The sequence below is a fragment of the Psammomys obesus genome, unplaced genomic scaffold, assembly GCF_907164565.1.
Source record: "Psammomys obesus unplaced genomic scaffold, mPsaObe1.curated_primary_1811, whole genome shotgun sequence".
NCBI lineage: Eukaryota > Metazoa > Chordata > Mammalia > Rodentia > Muridae > Psammomys > Psammomys obesus.
The window spans coordinates 154,643-174,273 of NW_026589732.1; the positions used below are offsets into that span (position 1 = coordinate 154,643).

General features: G+C 40.7%; 1 protein-coding gene across 1 annotated transcript in view; it reads right to left on the reverse strand.

The window, feature by feature from the left end:
• The window catches only part of Ercc5 (ERCC excision repair 5, endonuclease), a 37,932-nt gene that overhangs the window by 14,234 nt on the left and 4,067 nt on the right, over window positions 1–19,631 (reverse strand). The window contains exons 2-8 of the mRNA XM_055605409.1: window positions 17,813–17,988; window positions 16,317–16,432; window positions 15,733–15,819; window positions 13,700–13,760; window positions 10,896–11,039; window positions 8,705–8,912; window positions 5,521–6,576 (exon numbers count right to left, since the gene is read on the reverse strand). Coding sequence (XP_055461384.1) covers window positions 5,521–6,576; window positions 8,705–8,912; window positions 10,896–11,039; window positions 13,700–13,760; window positions 15,733–15,819; window positions 16,317–16,432; window positions 17,813–17,988 — 1,848 coding nt within the window. The remainder of the gene's footprint in view (window positions 1–5,520; window positions 6,577–8,704; window positions 8,913–10,895; window positions 11,040–13,699; window positions 13,761–15,732; window positions 15,820–16,316; window positions 16,433–17,812; window positions 17,989–19,631) is intronic.

Below are 19,631 nucleotides of genomic sequence, written 5' to 3' on the forward strand. Positions count from 1 at the left end.
CCCCATTCCTAAGTGTCAACTAGTATACAGAAACACATAACACTTGGAACCCCCAGTGGCTACAATTATTAGTTCAAAAGAAAATGTCCTACTAGGCAACATACAGCAATCACAGTCCCGGAAAACCCTGACAGGAAACAGAAACCAAGAAACAAAATGCCCAAACAACAAAGACAAATCCAGATATCAGTACCTAGACCTATATATTCATATCAGTGGCAGATTCGTAGATGTCAGCATAACAACACAATCAGTAATAGCCAAGGCACAGAAAACCAAGCAACCTGGATGCAGAGCTTTTCTGCCCTCTGTTCTCCCAGACCCAAAACACCAGTTGCAGCCTCTTTCCCCTGCACACATCTCCTATGGAACCCACAGACCATCTCCTCACAGCCTTCCTCCCCCAACTTGTAGCTGTATTTCAGTCCAACTCAGCTGGACTCTCCCCCTGCCACCCCCCACCTCCCTGCTCAAGCACAGTCCATGCCTGCCAGGAAAGCAGGGAGCCTGCCAACAGACCTTTTCAGCTCTCCCTGACACTCAATCCCTTAGGCTGATCCCTCTTAGGACTGTAAGGGAACACCAGCTGCAGCCTCCCTCCTCCACCAACACCCCTGACCACAAGTCCTGTGGATCTCACAGACCACCCCCTCCTAAACTCACTCCCCCCATCACTTTTTCCTATATCCCAGGCCCCAACTCAAGCTGGCCACTGCCCAGGCATTCCCTGTGTGCACACTACACAAGCAGGCCAGTAAAACATGCAAAGCACAGCCATCACACTCTCTTAAAATACAGAGAGGGGCCTGGAGAGATGGCTCAGCTGTTATGAGCGCCGGTTGCTCTTGCAGAGGACCCGGGTTCAATTCCCAGCAACCACATGGCAACTCACACCTGTCTGTAATCCTAGTTCCAGGGGATATCTGACAGTCTCACCTAGACATACATGCAAGCAGAATACCAATGAACATGAAACAAAAAATTTAAATAGATAGATAGAATACAGAGAGGGACAGAAACCAAGGAACAAAACACCCACCCAACAAATCCAGAAGTTAGCACCTAGATCTATAATCACTCCAAACCCAATGCCTAGATGCCAGCATAAGAACAAATCAATAACAAGTAGGACAATTATGTCTCCACCAGGGCACAGCCATTTACTGCATCAGATCCTGAATATTCATCCAACATAGCTAAGCACAAGAAGAGCTTAAAACCAACTTAGGAAGATGATAAAGGTCCTTAAAGAGGAAATGAAGAAATCCAGGAAAACACAAACAAGCAATTGGAAGAAATTAATAAATCTCTGAAAGAAACCCAGGAAAACACAAAGAGTACGAGGAATGAACAAATCTCTTAAAGAAAGCCAAAAAAGAAAAAAAAAAAAAAAAAAAAAAAACAAAAAACAACCAACACACAATTGAGAGAAAAAAAATAAAACTGTTCAAGACCTGAAAATGGAAATAGAAGCAATAAAGACAACCCAAACTGATGGAATTCTGGAAATGAAAACTTTAGGAATATAAACAGGTACTACAGAGGCACACTTCAGGCAATGAATACAATACCAAATGTATATATATGTCAAACAAAAGGTTAAATCTAAAAAAACTCCTGATACAAATCATCCAAGAAACCAAGGACACTATGAAAAGACCAAACCTAAGAATATTAGGAATAGAAGATGGAGAAGAATCCTGACTCAAAGACCCAGAAAATATTTTTAACAAAATCATAGAAGAAAATTTTCTTACCCCAAAGAAAGAAATGTCTATAAAGGCACAAGAAGCATACAGAAAACCAAATAGATTGAAACAGGCTACATAATTATCAAAACACTAAACATAAAGAACAAAGACAGAATACTAAAAGATGTAAGGGAAAATGAGCAAGTAGCATATAAAGGCAGACTTGTTAGAATTACCTAACTTCTCAATGGAGATTCTAAAAGCCAGAAGGACCTGAACAGATGTGATGCAGATGCTACAAGGCCACAGATAACAGCTCAGACTACTCAGACAACTCATATCCTGCAAAACCAATCACCATAATTGGAGAAAATAAGATACACCATGGCAAAGTCAAACTTAAACAGAACCCAGCCCTAATAGGATTGCTAGATAAAAACCCCAACTTAGGGAGGTTAATTACACCTCAGTTACAACTCAAACCAGCAAAATCAAAAGCACATACACACACATTATCTCTCTTTCTTATACACAAATCACCACCACCAGCACAACCATAAACAAGAAAAATAACAAAAACCATCATTTGTCATTGATATCTTTCAACATTAATGGTCTCAATTCCCCAGTAAAAAGACATAGACTAACTGATTGGATGTGAAAACAGGATCTATTTGCTGTATCCAAGAAACACACCTCAACATCAAGGATACAGATTACATCAGGGTAAAAAATTGGAAAAAGATACACTCAGTAAACAGACCTATAAAACAAGCTGGTGCAGCCACTTTAATATCTAACAAAAAAGATCTAACAAAAAAGACTTCAAACTAATCAAAAGATATAGGGAAAGACACTAATACTCACTGAAGAAAAAAAAACCTACCAAGATGACATTTCAATTCTTAACATCTGTGCCCCAAACAAAAGGGTACCCAAGTTTGTAAAAGAAACACTATGACAGCTTAAAGGACATTGATGCTCACTCACCAATAGTGGGAAACTCCAATACCCCATTCTCACCATTGTCTTAGGGTTTCTATTGCTATAAAGAGACACCATGGCCATGGCAACTCTTACAAAGGAAATATTTAATAGGGGCTGGATTACAGTTCAGAGGTTTAATCCATTGTCATCATGGCAGGAAGCATGGTGGCATTCATGCAGACATGGTTCTAGAGAAGAAGCCAAGAGAGGAAAGGGAAAGAGACACTGGGCCTGGTTAGAGCTTCCTAAACTTCAAAGTCCAAACAATTCCTCCAACAAAACCACACCTACTCTGACAAGGCCATATCTCTTAATAGTACCGCGCCCTATAAGCCTATGGAAGCCATTATCATTCAAACCACCACAGTCTTCCAGACAAAAACTAAACATAGAAATGCTGGAGCTAACAGAGGGTATAAACTTAATGGACCCAAAGATATTTATAGAACACTTCCCCCAAAACACAAAAGAATATACCTTCTGCTCTACACCTCATGGAACTCTCTCCAAAATACGTGGACACAAAACACATATCAATAGACACAAGAAAACAGAAGTGACGCCCTGCATCCAAGCAGACTTCCTTATATTAAAGCAGATATCAATGACTGCAAAAATAACACAAAGCTTACAAACTCATGAAAACTCAACTCACTGCTGAATGAAGAACAGGTCAGGACATAATTAAAGACAGAAACTAAAGACTTTCTAGAATTCAATAAAAAAGCAGCATACCCAAATTTAATGAAAGCTGTGTTAAGAGGAAAGTTCACTGTACTGTCTACATTAAAAAAAAAAAAAAAAAAAAAAACTGATTTTCTACAAAAAAAAAAAAAAATCACTCCCATAAGGAGTAGATGGCTCTGGTATGTTAGAATAGAATCATAAGCGTGTGGATTGCAATAAAGATGGATGGATACAGAAATACATAGAGCTGTGAGCGTGCACATACACTCAGTGTGTATATGTGTGTATGCATGTGTTTGTTCCGTGGCTGTTACTGAGGGGACAGAAAGTGCACCCAGAAGCCAGTGTCTGACTTGTAAGCTCCACAGTTCCTTGATGAAATGCTAATCAAGGGTTCCAAAAAAAGTCAGTAGAAAAAAAAGCCAGTAAGTACAGAAATGATATAAATACAATTAGGAGTTGGCAAAAGCCATAAGAGCTTGCCTAACCCATCACCACCAAAGTGAGGACACTTTTGAACAAATATATAGTGTTGGACTGTAACAATACAGCAATCCATATAACAATAAAAACAACAAAGGAGGGAGAGGGCAAGGGTCTTTACAGTAGGATGAAACTAATCAATGCCTAAGGAAGGATAGGTTGCCCAGCACTACTTGGCAACCATCACAGTAGCCCTCTACCCAGACAGAGACCAACCAAGGATGCTGAAACAAATGGCAGGAAGTTTGCTTGGGTACAGCATATTCTGACAGGCCCCAAATTCCTTTCCATGAAACACTGTCAAAGGGAGGAAGTAAAAATGTAAAAATCTAGCCAGGAATGGTAGTTCAGACCTGTAATCCCAGCATTTACATGGTAGAGGCAAGAGGGTCAGGAGTTCAATACAAGCCTCAGCTGCATAGCAGGAATGAGGGCAGCCTAAGTTCATGAGTCTCAAATAAATAGACAGACAGACAGACAGATAACAAAAAACTGATCAATAACACAACACAAATTATATATAAACATATATGCATACAGTTATCTTCATTACTTGAAGTGTGGTCTATAGTCATTTCAAATACTAAATTAGCAAATACATATACACATATATGTAATAAGCACAAGCGTGTGTGTGTGTGTGTGTGTGTGTGTGTGTACTTCTATGTACATTCTATCACTATGAAATGAGGTTTAGAGTATTATGTGACTTGCCTGAGGGTACCCACAGTAGGGTACCAGAATGGGGAGGCTCCCCAGCTGGAGATCCCTCCTCAAGACTCCACTGCCTTGTCAATGGTCCTTGGTTGTATCTGTGGGTGCAGTGAAACCAAGCAGAGCATCTCCTGACAAATGCCATAAAGAAACTAGAGTGCCTTTGATCCTGGAGTCAAATCTTAGCAAGCAGAACATAAATAACTAAACTATAAGCAATGAAAGGATCACTGCATATGTGTACACAAAAAAATGCAGAGGTTTAGAAAGAGGAGAAATGTGCATGGAGAAAATGCATGGGAGAAACAGAGAGAGAGAGAGAGAGAGAGAGAGAGAGAGAGAGATGGAGAAGTGATAGAAAGGAAGAGAAAGAGGGAATGGGGGGAGAGACAGAAACAGAAAATATAAAACAAATGGGACAAAATACCGGCCTTTAGCTTAGGTGTGAATCAGTCAGTATTCTACACTATTTCTTCAGTCTTTTAATTTCTGTAATTATGTCAAAGTAAAAAGTAAACAAAAGCTAAAGGAAATTCAGCTTTCTTTTCTCCAAACATGATACTCCCTACCTCTAAAAGTACCAAGGACAGAGGCTGGCAAGATGCCTCAGCAGTTAAAAACACTTGCTGCTCTTGCAGAGGTCCAGTATTAGGTTCCCAGTGCACAGCTTACAACCATGTGTACTCCAGCTCCACAAGATCTGATGCTCTCTTTTGGCCTCTGTGGGTACACACATACATATGTGCATAGACACAACCCCCATACATGTAAAATAAAATAAAATCTTCAAGAGTCTAAGGATAGCCCAGCAAAACATCCCCATCTTGGCTGTGTTCCCCTGGAAAGCTCACTTCTCTTTTCTTCCTGGTTCCTCAGCAAAACAGGGCTGCACTATAGGGTCTCTCAGTCTCTACAGACATGAAGTCCTCCCATTCCATCCCCTTAAAAGAGTACCTACCATCAGACTCGCTTTCCTCAGACTCCACCTCCATTGGTTCCATGGGCTTTGGGATGGAAATCAACTCCCTGGAAGCAGCTTCAGTCATCTCCTGCTGCTGGATGGTTTTCAGGTTATCTCCATGTTCTTCAGTATTAGAAGACAAAGCATTTTCCAAGCTAGCTATTGCCTCTGAAGGGACATGAACTGTATCCCCTGCTTGGGAAGTAGGATTTTGTCCACCTTCTGTTTCATCATCACTTGAAAGACACTTACTCTCAGGTAGGTAAAGACCTTTCTGCAGCTCAGGCTCTTCAGAGTGTGTGTCCATCCTCTGATCAGTACGGGTTCTTATTGGAGGTACCAGGGTCGGTTCCCTTGCACTGAGGAGCCCAGAGGCATAACTGCATGGAACGTCTGGGAATGCTGCTGGAAGGGGAGCTTGCCTACTCTCAACCTCACACTCACTACTTATCTGAGAGGCTTCATTCACCCCAGGAGTAAGTGGCATTTGTTGTTTTGGAGAATCACATGGATGATAAGCAGTACTAAGAGAATGTGCTGACGCTATCTGTTCTTTTTCACTGCTGGAGCTGGCGACGTACTCCTTTACCACAGTCACACTGGGTAAAGGAGGAACTGTGGCAAATGGTGCACCGCCACCTCTTACTGGAACTCCATCAACGTGCTCCTGGTCTGGATTACTTCCGGACAGTGTTCTCACTTCCAGTTCATCACTCCTGGCACACACTTTCCCATCTTTATCATCCTCCAGAGCTCTCTGAATAGCTGCAAGGGTCTGCGGCGATATGGAGCCTGAATCTGCAGTGGCCCGCGAGCTCCTCTCCCGAGACTGCCTTGCCTCTCCACTCTCAGACTCCTCTTCTGAGCTGCTTCCCAGCATGGCCGCCTGAATAGCCAGTAAAGTTCTTGGAGAAGGGGGTGTGGCCTCCGGCTCTTTCTCTGGCTTCACTTTCTCATGGGGTGATGTCTTCAAGTCAAAAGACATGCTGTGTTCTTTGCTGGAAGAAGAAAGAGATTCTGAATCCACATCCGTGACTTTCTTAGCTTGAATACCTAAGAGAAATAAAAACATTTCTCACTATGCAATTCACTCTGTAACAATGCATTTCTGGGAAGATAAACAAGAGAATCCTGGATCATAACTACAGTAAGACATTTTTATTGAATCCATTCACTAATTCTAAAATGACTGGCTCTGTAGTAGCTAATCCATTAGAGGCTAAGTACAGCTGTTACTACCCAAGCAAGATTCCACTGGCTTTATCATGGATGTCTTTTCCCAGAACTCAAGAGCCACAAAGTACCCTAGATTTAACGTTTGATTTGACACTAGATAGCCAAGAGTAAAACAAGTGCTTTTATCCATTTCATAAAACATGATTTCATTTTAGATTGTTTCTTATTTGTGTTGTAAAAAAAAAAAAAAAAGGAAAAGAAATCAAATCCTGGTGTTAGTGCTCACGCATGTGAATTTATAAAATTAAATTAATAAAATGATCTTTCTACTATTTTAATGACCAGTAAAATTGAAAAATGTTGTTGAACCAAGTTCTTTATAATAAAAGCTGAAATTAAAAAAATTTAAAACACCCCCTCCAAGAAAAAGCAACAATAAAGAAAATAGAAAAATATTTGATACAGTTGCTGAAACTAATGATGTAGAGTAATGAGGCAGTGTGAAACGGCCTAATTCAAATCTGGCCTTACAGGTTGTGACTTTATTTTTACTATTTATGCATTTGTTTGTTTGTGTAGTGTGTGTGTGTGTGTGTGTGTATCATGTGTTTGTGGGTACCCGAGGAAGCCAGAAGAGGATATTGCATCACTGAACAAAACTGTATCAGAAATAATCATGTTCTCAACCTGCCTGGATGAAAGTAAAGAATCACAGAGGTTAGGCCTCTTGCTCCCGAATTAAGTGGCAGAACTGGAACTCAAGCTCATGTCCGCTTCTAAAATCCTATGATTTCAACTTCTGTTTTCTCTATCATACGAAGACTCTGCATTATTTCATTTTCTCTCATTTTTAAAAGTAAGGTTTTTCCATATGATCGGAGGCATACTAGGGGGCATACTAGGGAAGGAACTGGAGGAATAGAAGAAAGGAAAGGTTGTAGGTGGGAAGGGTCAATCAAAACCAAAAATATATGCTAACACCACACAGAAATGCACCACTCTATAAACTAAAAAGCACAATTCAAAAAACAAAAAAAAGTATGAATGGAAGTCCCCTCCATGAGTTGATAGTATTGCTCTCAGAAGCCATGGGGTCTTGAACAAAAATCCTAGTGCCAAGTGCAAGACATTCCCCATGAGTCTCTGACCAGACAGCCCAAGAAGCCCCAAAACAGTACAGTCCATTACTGTTGCTCTTACTTATCCACAACTAGATGGTAAAATCCTATTGCAAAGGACACACACACACCATGGACACAGGACAAAGAAAAGTGAAGCTGGAAGTGAGCTAGATGCCTCCTCTCTGCTACTCCTCCTCTGCAGGACTGAAAGGCACCAGACAGGCTGCTGAGGGTGAGAAATTATCAAGTCTTTCCCAGTAGGACTCCTGTGTGCTACAATCCTGACTTGACAAACAGGATACACACATCAGTGCAGCAGTGGCAAGAATACCTTGCAGTCAAGTCAATATCCTGCTCAGTGGATCTGGGGTCCACTCCACAGGAGGGAAGACATGCCTGAGACTGTAAATCCCACATTTGTACCTAAAGCCTATTGTTGCCGCTAGCCTGGGCCAGAGAAGTTCCTCCCTGAAGAGGGTGACAGTCAACGCAGAGTTCCGGAACAAGCAACTGCTGAGTGCTCAGCCCTAAATGAGACTTTCGTATGGTGCACACACGCACACACCAATATCATAAAAGGGGAATGTCACAAGAGGGGAGGGGGTAGAAAGAATGAAGGAGGGTGAGGATGGAAAGAGACCCCACAAAATGCTGTGTTCTGGAAATTGGATGGCCGTCAAAATAAGCACAGAGTAGCTGTGGCCACCTGCATAAGACCTAACAGGAGAGAGCACAGCTCCCCTGATTGACAGAAGTGTTCATATGCTGTGTTTCTGCTTTGACTGGCACAGAAGAAACAGCCCATCACTGCAGGCATGACAGCAGGAGAACACTGCATCCCTATCATGATTTGTAGCTGTCAAATCAATGACGGTGCCTGGTACCTTTTATCAAGATGTAGTGTGAGGTATCTTCAGAGACCACTTTTCTTGACTCTACCTCCTTCAGAAAGCCTCCCTCATCTTCATATTGCCTCTGGATTTGCCCTGAGTGCTGCTGGTTCATTTCCTTTTGAACATTTTCTATATGCTGGTTTAGGTAGTTTTTCTTAAGCAAGCCTTTCAGCTGATACTGTGAAAAGTCATTAGACTCCTAGGGACAAAATAAACAAAATTACTGATTACATTAAGATGATAATACCATCACTGTCCAACCCATTTCCAAAAGGTAGAGTTTCGTAGCATACCAATACAATTTGAAAACTAAGGGGGTTTCATTTTTTTGTTTTGTGTTTTCGAGACAGTCTCTCAATATGTACCCTAAGTTAGCCTGGAACTTACTATATAGATATAAATCAAGCTAGCCTTGAAATTGTGAAAATCTTCCTGCCTCTGCCTCCAAACTACTGTGGTTAGCACAGATGGCATTATAATAGCCTTTAAAAATATTTGAAAAACAAAGATATAAACAAACAAAAAAAAAATAATGAAAGATCTTATTATTCAATTATTCATTTAAAAATCATTTTCTGAGCTAGATTACATAGCTATAGTACGACTTGCGATGGTGGCTCAGTGAAACACAACCTTCTAAAATACAAGTGAAGTGCCTTGCAATGTCCTTGGTCCACAGAACACACAGAGTAAATAAACAGAGGTATTAATAACCGTAGTTTACATGAATAAAGCCTTTCCCATTGAAGGCATTCTGAGTCCTTTTATATTGCCCACCTTGACTTACCTTCACAGGCATCCAGTGAGACATTTTCCTATATCCAGTCTGCGAATGATGAGCTTGAGACTTTAACACTAGACTCACACGGGAAACCCCAGACAGACGACTGACTAAAACTGACTCTGTTAGTAGACTTATGACTGTCCCTGCTACACATGGATCTTCTCATGTCAACATCATGTGCACGACGGATAAGTCACTCCACAGTCCATCCTGGACTACTCAGAACTCTCTCCTCATGGATCCACCCTAGCCTCCTAGCCTTAGTGGCATCATAGTTGCACAGAGAAAAAGAGAAAAGCACTAGGTGCTATCTTCCTCCTTTCTTTCTCACTCCACTCAACCCTATTTCTATCAGTAATACTCAGAGAATCTGCACACCTCTGAAAGAACAAGGCTGAAAGACAGATGGAGCATGAATTGTTCCCCCTCAAAATAAAAATAATTTCTTGTACCCAAAAATTTTGATAAAATCATTTCCATGTACCTTTTTTTTTTTTTTTTTTTTTTACCCTAGCTACATAGAAAACCAGAAATGACTGACATATCTGGCTTTTTTCATCTTTCTGGTATCAAAGTAAAAAAGTATTCCAAAGTCTACAGCAAGTTAAAAAAATGCAAAAACAAAAACAAAACAACTACATCAACTGCTGTCAATTTACATTCTACCTCAGCATATGAGGAGAACTGCTGTCAACAGAGGTGGTGGCAGGAGGAAGGGAAACAGAACTCACGCGTCAGGAACTAAAGACAGCAAGTACTCAGTGGGGGCACTAATTACGTAATCAACAGCAACATGATCAGGACAAATTCAACAACACACGACCATGCACACCAAACCTGTAACTTCAGTGACTCTGAAGTTACTATTCTTAGGCCACCCTGTTCCCACTAGTCACAAAGGAGAGGAACACACACAAGCCTATATCTGGAATTTCAAGTCAGAAATCTTTTCCATGTCACAGTTCCTTTTTGTAAATAATGTATGTTGTGTGTCATACATTTAAAGTGACTTCTGGGAACTAGCCCAAGAACCATATGGTGCTGGGCACTTCCTGTGTGAGACACTGAGTTACCCGCTGTGGGTGTAGCCAGGATCAGGACGGGCATGTTTTATGCTGAGAACTAAAATACCATGTTACAGGGTGCTGAGAACACACGGGAGAAAAGACCTCGTGTTGGTTGGAGGGTGCAGAGAATCTGTTGGAGTGTTTATGAATTGCAGTGAACGCATAAACAAACCAGGCCTCGTGTGGCCTGAGATACACAGACTCTGTACCCTTGCAACTAGGGTTCTCTCTAAAGTACCACTTGCCAATTTTCCTCTTCTTTCTGTGAGGCTTTACTGAAGTTCTTAATTCTAAGCGTTGGTGTGCTACTGTGCACTGCTGGCTGTTTTACCTCTGGCATTGCTTCAAACAATGTTCGTCTTCGCTTGGTAAACTCTTTCATGTCAGTCAAGATCTCATGCTTTACTTCTGGTGGCAGGCTGCTGAAGTCCTTAGACTCAATATCTACGGCATGAGGATCATGAAAGAATTCTTCCTATAAGGAATAAAATGTTAGCATCACTAAATTCATATTTACCCACTTAGGTCTATTTGCTGTTACAAACACTGTGTTTCCATTATAAATATAGCTCTAAGTAATCTACATATAGAGTATAAATTCTATAACAGGCATCATAGTGAACAAGCAGACGAGCAATCAGTCCCTTCATTTGTTCATTCAGTCCAAAGCAAACTACTTACCAGGCACTTATACACCACCCTGGCCCTGCTTTAAGACTTTGGGTACTGTGCTAACTATGTATGTAAGTGCCTTAATCTTAGGAGTGCAGCAAGGCATATCAGGAAGATAATTGTTAGAACATCCAACAGGCTGATCTGATGAGTCTAATCAGGGAAACAAAAAGGATAAAATTCTTATGGGTTAGATGGAGAAAACCCTGCCAGACAGATGTCCTGAGCAGGGATTTGAAAAATACCAAGACCCTGATGGGTATGGGGATCCTAAACTGAAGAAGACAAGTGTAAGCGCCATGAGATGAGAAGACTTGTGGATATGAGCCATTTTTATACTTATATTAGTTTTATATTTTGAAATTTAAATAATGCCTTAAAAATTAATTTTCCTAAATCACATGGCCCGTGAACACTGAAGTCCTGACCACAGGATCCTCAGTAACACCATTTGCTAACACCTGATGTGTGGATAATGCAGAGCCATAGGAAGTTGAAAGAAACCAAGGTTTTAGCAGAAAAGTCTTCTACCAGGCATACCAAAACAATAAGACCTTAGGAAGTCAAAGAATGCTACCTACTACCATACTAAGCTTGAAAAAAAAGTTCATTTAAAATAAAAAATTGCACAAAGGAGGCTAGAGAGGTGGCTCGGTGACTAAGAGCACTAGCTGCTCTTCTAAAGCATCAAAGCTTTATTGCCAACATCCCGCATGATGGTTCACAGAGATCTGTTCCCAGCAATCTGACATCCTTTTCTGATCTCCACAGATTCTGCATGCTTGTGGTACACAGACATACATGCAGGCAAAACACCCATACACCACATAAAAAAAATAGTAAGTAAGTAAATCTAAAGGAAAAAAAAAACTTGTTCAAGAACCAGGAGTGGTGGTGCTTTATATATAATTCCAGCATTTGAGAGACTAGGGTAAGAGGATTGCAAGTTCTAGGCCAGCCAAGGCTACTAACGGAAGTAAAATCTGTGTGACTTCAGTGTTTAAAGGCAATACTCACTGATGTGCATGGTGATGGCTCTACCACATGAGCAGAGTCTTTGAGTCTCTTCTTGACATTTTTCCCTTGTAGGTACTGCGCTGAAAACATGTAGCCAAGAATGTGGTAGAAAGGAAACTATACAATGTCCAAAGCAAGGCAATTTGCCGAGGGTCTCCTTTTGGATGTTTCTTTCCCCTTGGTAGAGCCCTGTGCTAGGAAGTAGCACAGGCCATATGCAGGCTACATGAAATTATAGCCATCAGCCTCACTGAGGTCAGCTGATGGCCACAGCCAACCATCGAGCATGCAGGTGAAGGAGCACATGAAGTAATTTCAGCCCCAGCTACATCCTGAAAGCATCTACATGGATGACCCCATGAGAGAAGCACCTCCCCGGGCTTATCGACTCCAAGCAGTGTGGCAGAGTGATAAAAATGGCCACTTTTATACCACTATGTTACATTGCAAAAAATAATTAGAACACATGCACAGGCATGAGTAAACATAAACATAAATATAAATATAGGCATATATATATATATATATCTGCCAAAATCTTCCAAGTTGCTTTAAATATAAAGACTGTTGTTTTTGCATTTAATTGTGGCAATGGGGAATGAATCTACAGTGTTATGCATACAAAGCAAGCACTCTATCAACAAGTTATATTCCTGGCCCCAAGAAAGTATTCTTATAATCTGTATAAGCATGTGTTCCTATTATTACTATTTACTTTTTGAATAATCAGTTATCTCTTAAAAAAAAAAAAAAAAAAAAAGCTTACTTTGAATATATAGAAATGCTCTTTCTGAGCCAATGCTCCATGAGGACAAAGCCATGTTCACCTTAAGCACCAAGATAGTGAAGCCCAATGGCGGGCTCATAAAGGTTCATTTAGACAAAGCACAGCAGAACAGTGTGGAGCACAAGGTCGAAACTTTTTCTGGTGTGTTTAAGAAGCTCATGAGCAAGGATGTTAATTTTGAATTCCCAGAGCTTCAGTTGTAAAGACAATGACTGAATAAAGTATCATTTGCAATATAAATAATTAACTAATTAATTAAAAAATATATAGGAATGCATAATGAAGCTGGATGTGGTACTGCACAACTTTAATCCTAGCCCGTGGGAGACTGAAGGAAGACAGAACTCTGAATTCAAGGTAAGCCTGGTCTATTCAGTAAGCTCCAGAACAGCCAGGACTACAAAGAAAAACAAAAACTCAATAATAATAATAATAATAATAAGGCCAAATCCAATATACAAGTGTATGAAAGGCATAGGTAAGTGTGGATTTGACATATACATATATGTACATACAATCAGAAACACACACGGTAAAAGGGGCACCTACCTTTACTTCTTATTGGGAACTTCCATAAACCATCCTACCTCATAAGGATAACTCATTTTCACCATTTCCAATAACAAAACCTATTCTGAATTCCCATGTTATATGAGTACCTGCAAAGCTTGCTTTTGATCCATTCTTGCTTGCCATTGCTTTTCATCTTCCTCTTCTGAACTGTAAGTCAAGAAAACAATTTTAACATCTATGATTTTTAACAAATACTTACAAACATTTCTTGCGCTCAAGGTCTACAAGAGTGAGTGGGATGAGAAAATTGTGACTCCAGGGTCTTACTGTATGGTGAGGGACAAGTGCAAGTAGCAGCTGCAGTAAGAATTCCTAACCCCATCCACAAGGAAGAGAAGGGGGCTAAAGATGAGTTAAGGAGTAAATCATCTAAAAAGCTTCAGACACTGTGGTGGTTTAAACGGGATTAACCCCAACAGGCTCATATGTTTGAACACTTGGTGCCTAATTGGTGGAACTATTTAGGAAGGATTAGGAGGTATGGCCTTGTTGGAGGAGGCATGTTATAAGCGTCAAGGTTTGAGGCCTCAAATCCTCCCATCATCCCAGTGCACTCTACACCTTCCACTTATGGCTCCAGATGTGAGTTCGCAGCTATTCCTACTGCCATGCCTTCACTCTGCCATAATAGACTCTAGCCCTCTGGAACCATATGCCCAATTAAACACTTTGTTTGACCAGCTGCCTTGGTCATGCGTTTGTCACAGAAATAAAAAAGTAACTAATACAGACAGCCATGGAAGCTTTCCAGAATCTCCTACAAATTACATTGGTGGATTTGCTATGAATAAACAAAGGACCCAAATGTAAGATATAACAGAGGGTACATGCAAGGAAGTGTTCTAGCCACATGAACTGAGCTCTACAGTCATTTGGAAATAAGGAAAGGAAAATCTGCTTATGACAGTAAGGAGACCAGGTGATGGGGCTGAAGAGGAGTGATTAAACATCTGAAAGTTTATTCTGAAGAAATGACAGGCTAGGCCAGGCATGGTAATATAGGCCTGTAACCCCAACACTAACCAGGCTACAGCAGGAACATTATAAATTCATGGCCAGCCTGGATTACACAGCAAATTCCAGGCCAGACTAGAGTAGGCACTGGGGAAAAAAAAAAAAAAGCATAAAAATACCATGAAGTTTAAAAGAAAGAAAACGACCATAATTGGGCTATAAATATATTGTAGAGGACAAAGCAGACTGCACTGGAAGGTGGAGAGTTAAGGCAAAGGCATGAGATCAAGGATAAAACAAATTTTGATGCTATTGAGACAGTCATGACAACAATGTGGAGAAAGAAATGGCTGATACAAAAATCTGCTTTGTTGCCATGAAGCCCCTGGGAAGAGAATGAGAGGCTAGGGTCAAAAAAAAAAAAAAACTGCCTACACTTCTGCTCCTCCACCAACACTTCAAACACAGACACCTTGAGGGCTAACCACCAGCAGAGCAAGACTCACGGAACAACTAGAAAGGTGCTAAGAATGCAGGCAGGAAGGTCACGGCAGCCACATGGGCAGAGAAGTTAAGTACAGTGAGAAATATGAAGTGCCCACGTGTCTATCAACAAGTACGTCAAATGTGGTAATTTATCCTGGTGGTGAGAGAGATGGAAGGAACCTAGAAGCAGGTAGGGTCAGCATGAGTACAAAAGAGTATAAATACATATGATATGAAGCATGAGGGATACTGAGAGTTAAAAGTTTAAGCAGGGGTAGGGGAAGAGTAAGGGGAGAGGTCAAGGTACAGGAGGATAACCAAAGGTATCTTTAAAAAAATCATATCGAATCCCAGTACTTTGTAAGTTAGTTTAAATATGTAATTTTTAAAAATGGAGGAGTTTGAACACAGATAGATGGACAGTCATCCTAGAAGACAGAGATATTAAATGAAAATCTCAGTGCAGGTAAGGGATACCTCCCTATAAGTCACTGCCAAGGAACAGCTAGAGGTCTCCCCAATGCTGAGATTATAAGCCTCTGGTGCCAGTATGCACAGCTTTTTACGTGGGTGTTAGGGATGAAATGCGGGTCCTCATACTTGTGTGGCAGGTCCTTTATTAACTGAGCCACCTGCCTGGTCCCTATAAAGTGATATTCTTTAGTAGTTAAACATTTACCTATGTTTTTCTTCCTCTGGTAAAGGCGGCAAAGCATAGATGTCATTCTCCCTTTGAACTTGAGTAAGACTGGGTAGCGCTTCATTTCTGGAAAGCACACATAACTTTCAACAATCATATGAAATGTATTTTGAGTCATTCCTCTCCTTCCACTAGTTATACAAACCCCACTCAAGGACAGTAGCTGACCTCCCCAGGCCTGAGTCTCCCCTAAGCTTCTGTTGTCACAACTAACGTCCCTGTGAAGGGAAAGGGAAAGTCCCTAGAGCTCCTCAGATACAGCCCCAACAATCATCAGGAAGGGCTCTATTAAAGTAAAGTCGGGTTGCAGTGAACCCCATAGAAGAGCACCTGCCCAGCACGTGAGGCCCTGCAACGCTTAAAAAAAAAAAACCATATAAATCAGCAAACTAGTTCATTAAAAGAGGAAGCAATATAACTTTTCTCAATAGCTACAATTCCACACTCCCAAGTCCGATGCTATCTGCACACTCCTCTCTTGACTTCCTATTAAATGGGACAAAAAGAGACACTATTGGAGTGGCTGCAGTGAGTATCTGCAGCCACTGTGGTCCTCTTCTTGCCTTTTGCTTTTGAAGGCAGTTTTCAGAGCCTGTCTCTTCAGAAAGGTTTTCAGAAGCTTCTCTGTCGTTCTTCTTGAGTCAGTGGATGCAGAATCCTTCTTCTGCCTTCTCTTTGCCTGTGAAAATGAAGTGTGTGGCGTTTCAACTCTGATGATGCTCTACTAAAAACATTTCATCATCTGAAATTAGGGACAACAGCTGTTCCATCGCTTCCTTCTCACTGCTGCCGATAACCACCTTCAGGTTCTGGGTTACACAGGACACACAGATCACTTGCCTAAAAATCACCTATATATAGCACACCTGGGAAGTGATCAGCTTAGTGTCAGTTTCTTGTAAATATACTTCAGTACCACCAAGAACCTAAATTTTATACGTTATTCCAAAATCAATTTGAAATAATACAAAAATTATTATTTTTATGTAATTCTGTCTTCCCGAATTCAAGATAATATAAGAAATTCTTAGCATGTATAAAAAGATCTTCTAATAAATATCTAGCTGAGCAGACACTTTCACTGGGACAGTGCTGCCCCACAGAAAACATTTCAGAAGATAACCTGGTCAAGTTCAGTTTTGTTGTTGTTCTGAAAGTACTTTTGTTGTTGTTGTTCATTTTATTTCTCTGTCCCCAAGGACACGCAAACGCACTCTCACCCATCTCCTAAGTAGGGGCTCCTTAATGAGCAATAGGAACCCAGCCTGACATAATGGAGACCATCTAAAATTAATTCTAGGGCTTTGAGTTAATAGACAAATTTAATCATTGACTCTCACTCTTGTGAAAGCTTTTAAAGATAAACTGCTATAAGCCTAGCATTGTGGTGTACTCCTTTAAATGCAGGTAGAGGCAGGCGGATCTCTGTGTGTTCAGGGCCAGCCTGATTATACATAGGGAGTTCCAGGGCAGCCGGGCTACATAGAGACACCATGTCTCAAAAAAAAAAAAAGAAAAAAGAAAAAGAAAAAGAAAAAAGAAAAAGAAAAAAAAAAATCCCCCAAAAAGCTGTTAAAGATAAATTTTTAAAACCAACTGAAATTAGGTTGATTACATGTCAAAACTGCTCATTGAAAATATACATAAAAGCAGGGTGGTAGTGGCATATACCTTTAATCCCAGCAGGTGGATCCAGTTCAGGTGGATCTCTGAATTGGAGGCCAGCTGATCTACAGAGTGAGTTCCAGAACAACCAGGACTACACAGAGGAACCCTGTGTTGAACAACCCTCCCTTCCCAAAGAAAAAAGGAAAGATACATACAGGCATACATATACAGACTGAACAGGTGTTATAGTTAGAAATATAGATGCATATATATTTATGCATGGAATAACAACTGGCGGAAAAAAGAGGCCATGAATTTAAAGTAGAGTTGGGAGGGATATATGAAAAGGTTTGGAGGAAGGAAAGGAAAGGGAAACCATTGTAATTGAATTAAATAATAATGAAAAAAACTGCTACTGGTGTCTAAAGAGAAAATAAAATCAGATATTTACCAAGGTCTGTTTCTTTAACAGTGGAGCATCGCCATCAAATACAAAAATAGGGCGAATACGGAAAAACAGGAGTTTGCAGAGCCGATGGAACAATGTGAGAAGATGAGCATTTTCTACCGCATTCCCGTGGCAATCTCGGACTCCTTTAAGTGCTTGGTTTAGCCAAATACTAATATCTGGGAGAACCAGTAAAGGAAAACTGTTCGGAATTTCCATCTTCATCCTCAAATTTTCAATTATCCAATAGACTGAACATTAAACACACACCGTCATTCTTGTGAAGTTGAAACACACCTGGCCATGACAGAATCTACCCAAAGGCAGCTTACTTTTCTTTGGCTCCTTACTGCTTTCTACTTTCTGAACCTTAAAATGACAGGCAGGCGCACCCCTTGAAAAGTCTAACGGCAAAGACAGCTTCTTTGCATGCCCAGTCTAAAATTAACATTTCATATGCATCTACCCACATAGGTATGCGCAACGGCATGAAAGCAGAGGGCCGAGTACTTGGGAGGGAAGAAATGGGAAGGAACTTGGAAGAGGGACTGGGAAAAGTAGTGAGAGGGGAGAAAATGCGAACAAAGTACAATGATCTACATATATGAATATGACAAAGAAACCTATTTTGAATATAACAAACAAAAAATGTTTTAAAGCTTTTATAATAAAAACGCCTTCTTTGAAAAGAAAGCCCTCCCACCAAGCCTGGAGATGAAGCAGAGTCCTTCCCCAGTATGCACAAAGTCCTGGCTTCGGTTATCAGCACTGCAAGAACAAGCTAAGCAAGCAAGGTAACAGGAACCTGTGATCGCATGACTCAGGAAGATTATGTTAGAGGCCAGCCTGGACCACACAGCAGTGAGATTCTGTCTCAAACAAAAAAAGTCAGTGTTCTACAGCAAATGTTAGGAAACTGTCACAAGTTTCTGAAAGACAACTTGAAAATTCATAGCAGAAAAGGTTAAAACTGTATTCTGTCTTACCTAAGAATTTCATTCCCATACTTTTAACCTCAAGAGATCATCGTGGATTTACCACAAAATTTATAATAACACTTGAATATAACATTGAAAGTTTTTTTCATGGTCTGTGCTTAAAACTCCATTATAATATGCTGAGTTCCTAGGATAACATGTTCTTAGAAAGAGGTTCAGAAATAGGTCTAATGATTAAAAATAGTTACAAAACATTGTTAGAAGAAAGTTAATACATTATAAAAACTAGAGTGCAATTCTCTCTATAATCCAAGTAGTGTAAAATGCAGAAAAATTGACCGTACACCAGCCATATTACAAGTAGCAACCTCTGCTAAACGAGTCATTACGTTTTCTTGTAGTTTTCCCACTTTCTCAACCTTTTTCAAAGATGCCTTTTTGTTGTGGTGGTTGTTAATGTACTTTGCATTTGTTCCTAAGCATGAACTAGCACCCAGCTGGATTTCCTGCTCTTGGCCAGTGCCTTAGAGTTTTTCTACCACAATCTTTCCCAGGCCCATTTCCACCTCCAGTCGATACCTCTTGCAGAGGCTGCCTCGAACCACCTACCACACTTTGCACATGTACCCCAAGACTAGAGCAGTGCTGTGTCCTAGCTAACCTGGCTAAGCTGACAAGACGAGGGCAGTGCTGTGTCCTAGCTAATCCGGCTAATCTACCTGACCGCCTGAAGACATTTCAAAGTCCATGCCTTCTCCACTAAGCTGCTTATGGCCCAGCTCTGTGAATCACTGTTTCATGTGTGTGTGGCGGGGGGTGTGGGGGTAAGTTCTCATATCCTCCTCATCGAACCAGTGTGAGACCCTACCAGTTCTACCTTGCAG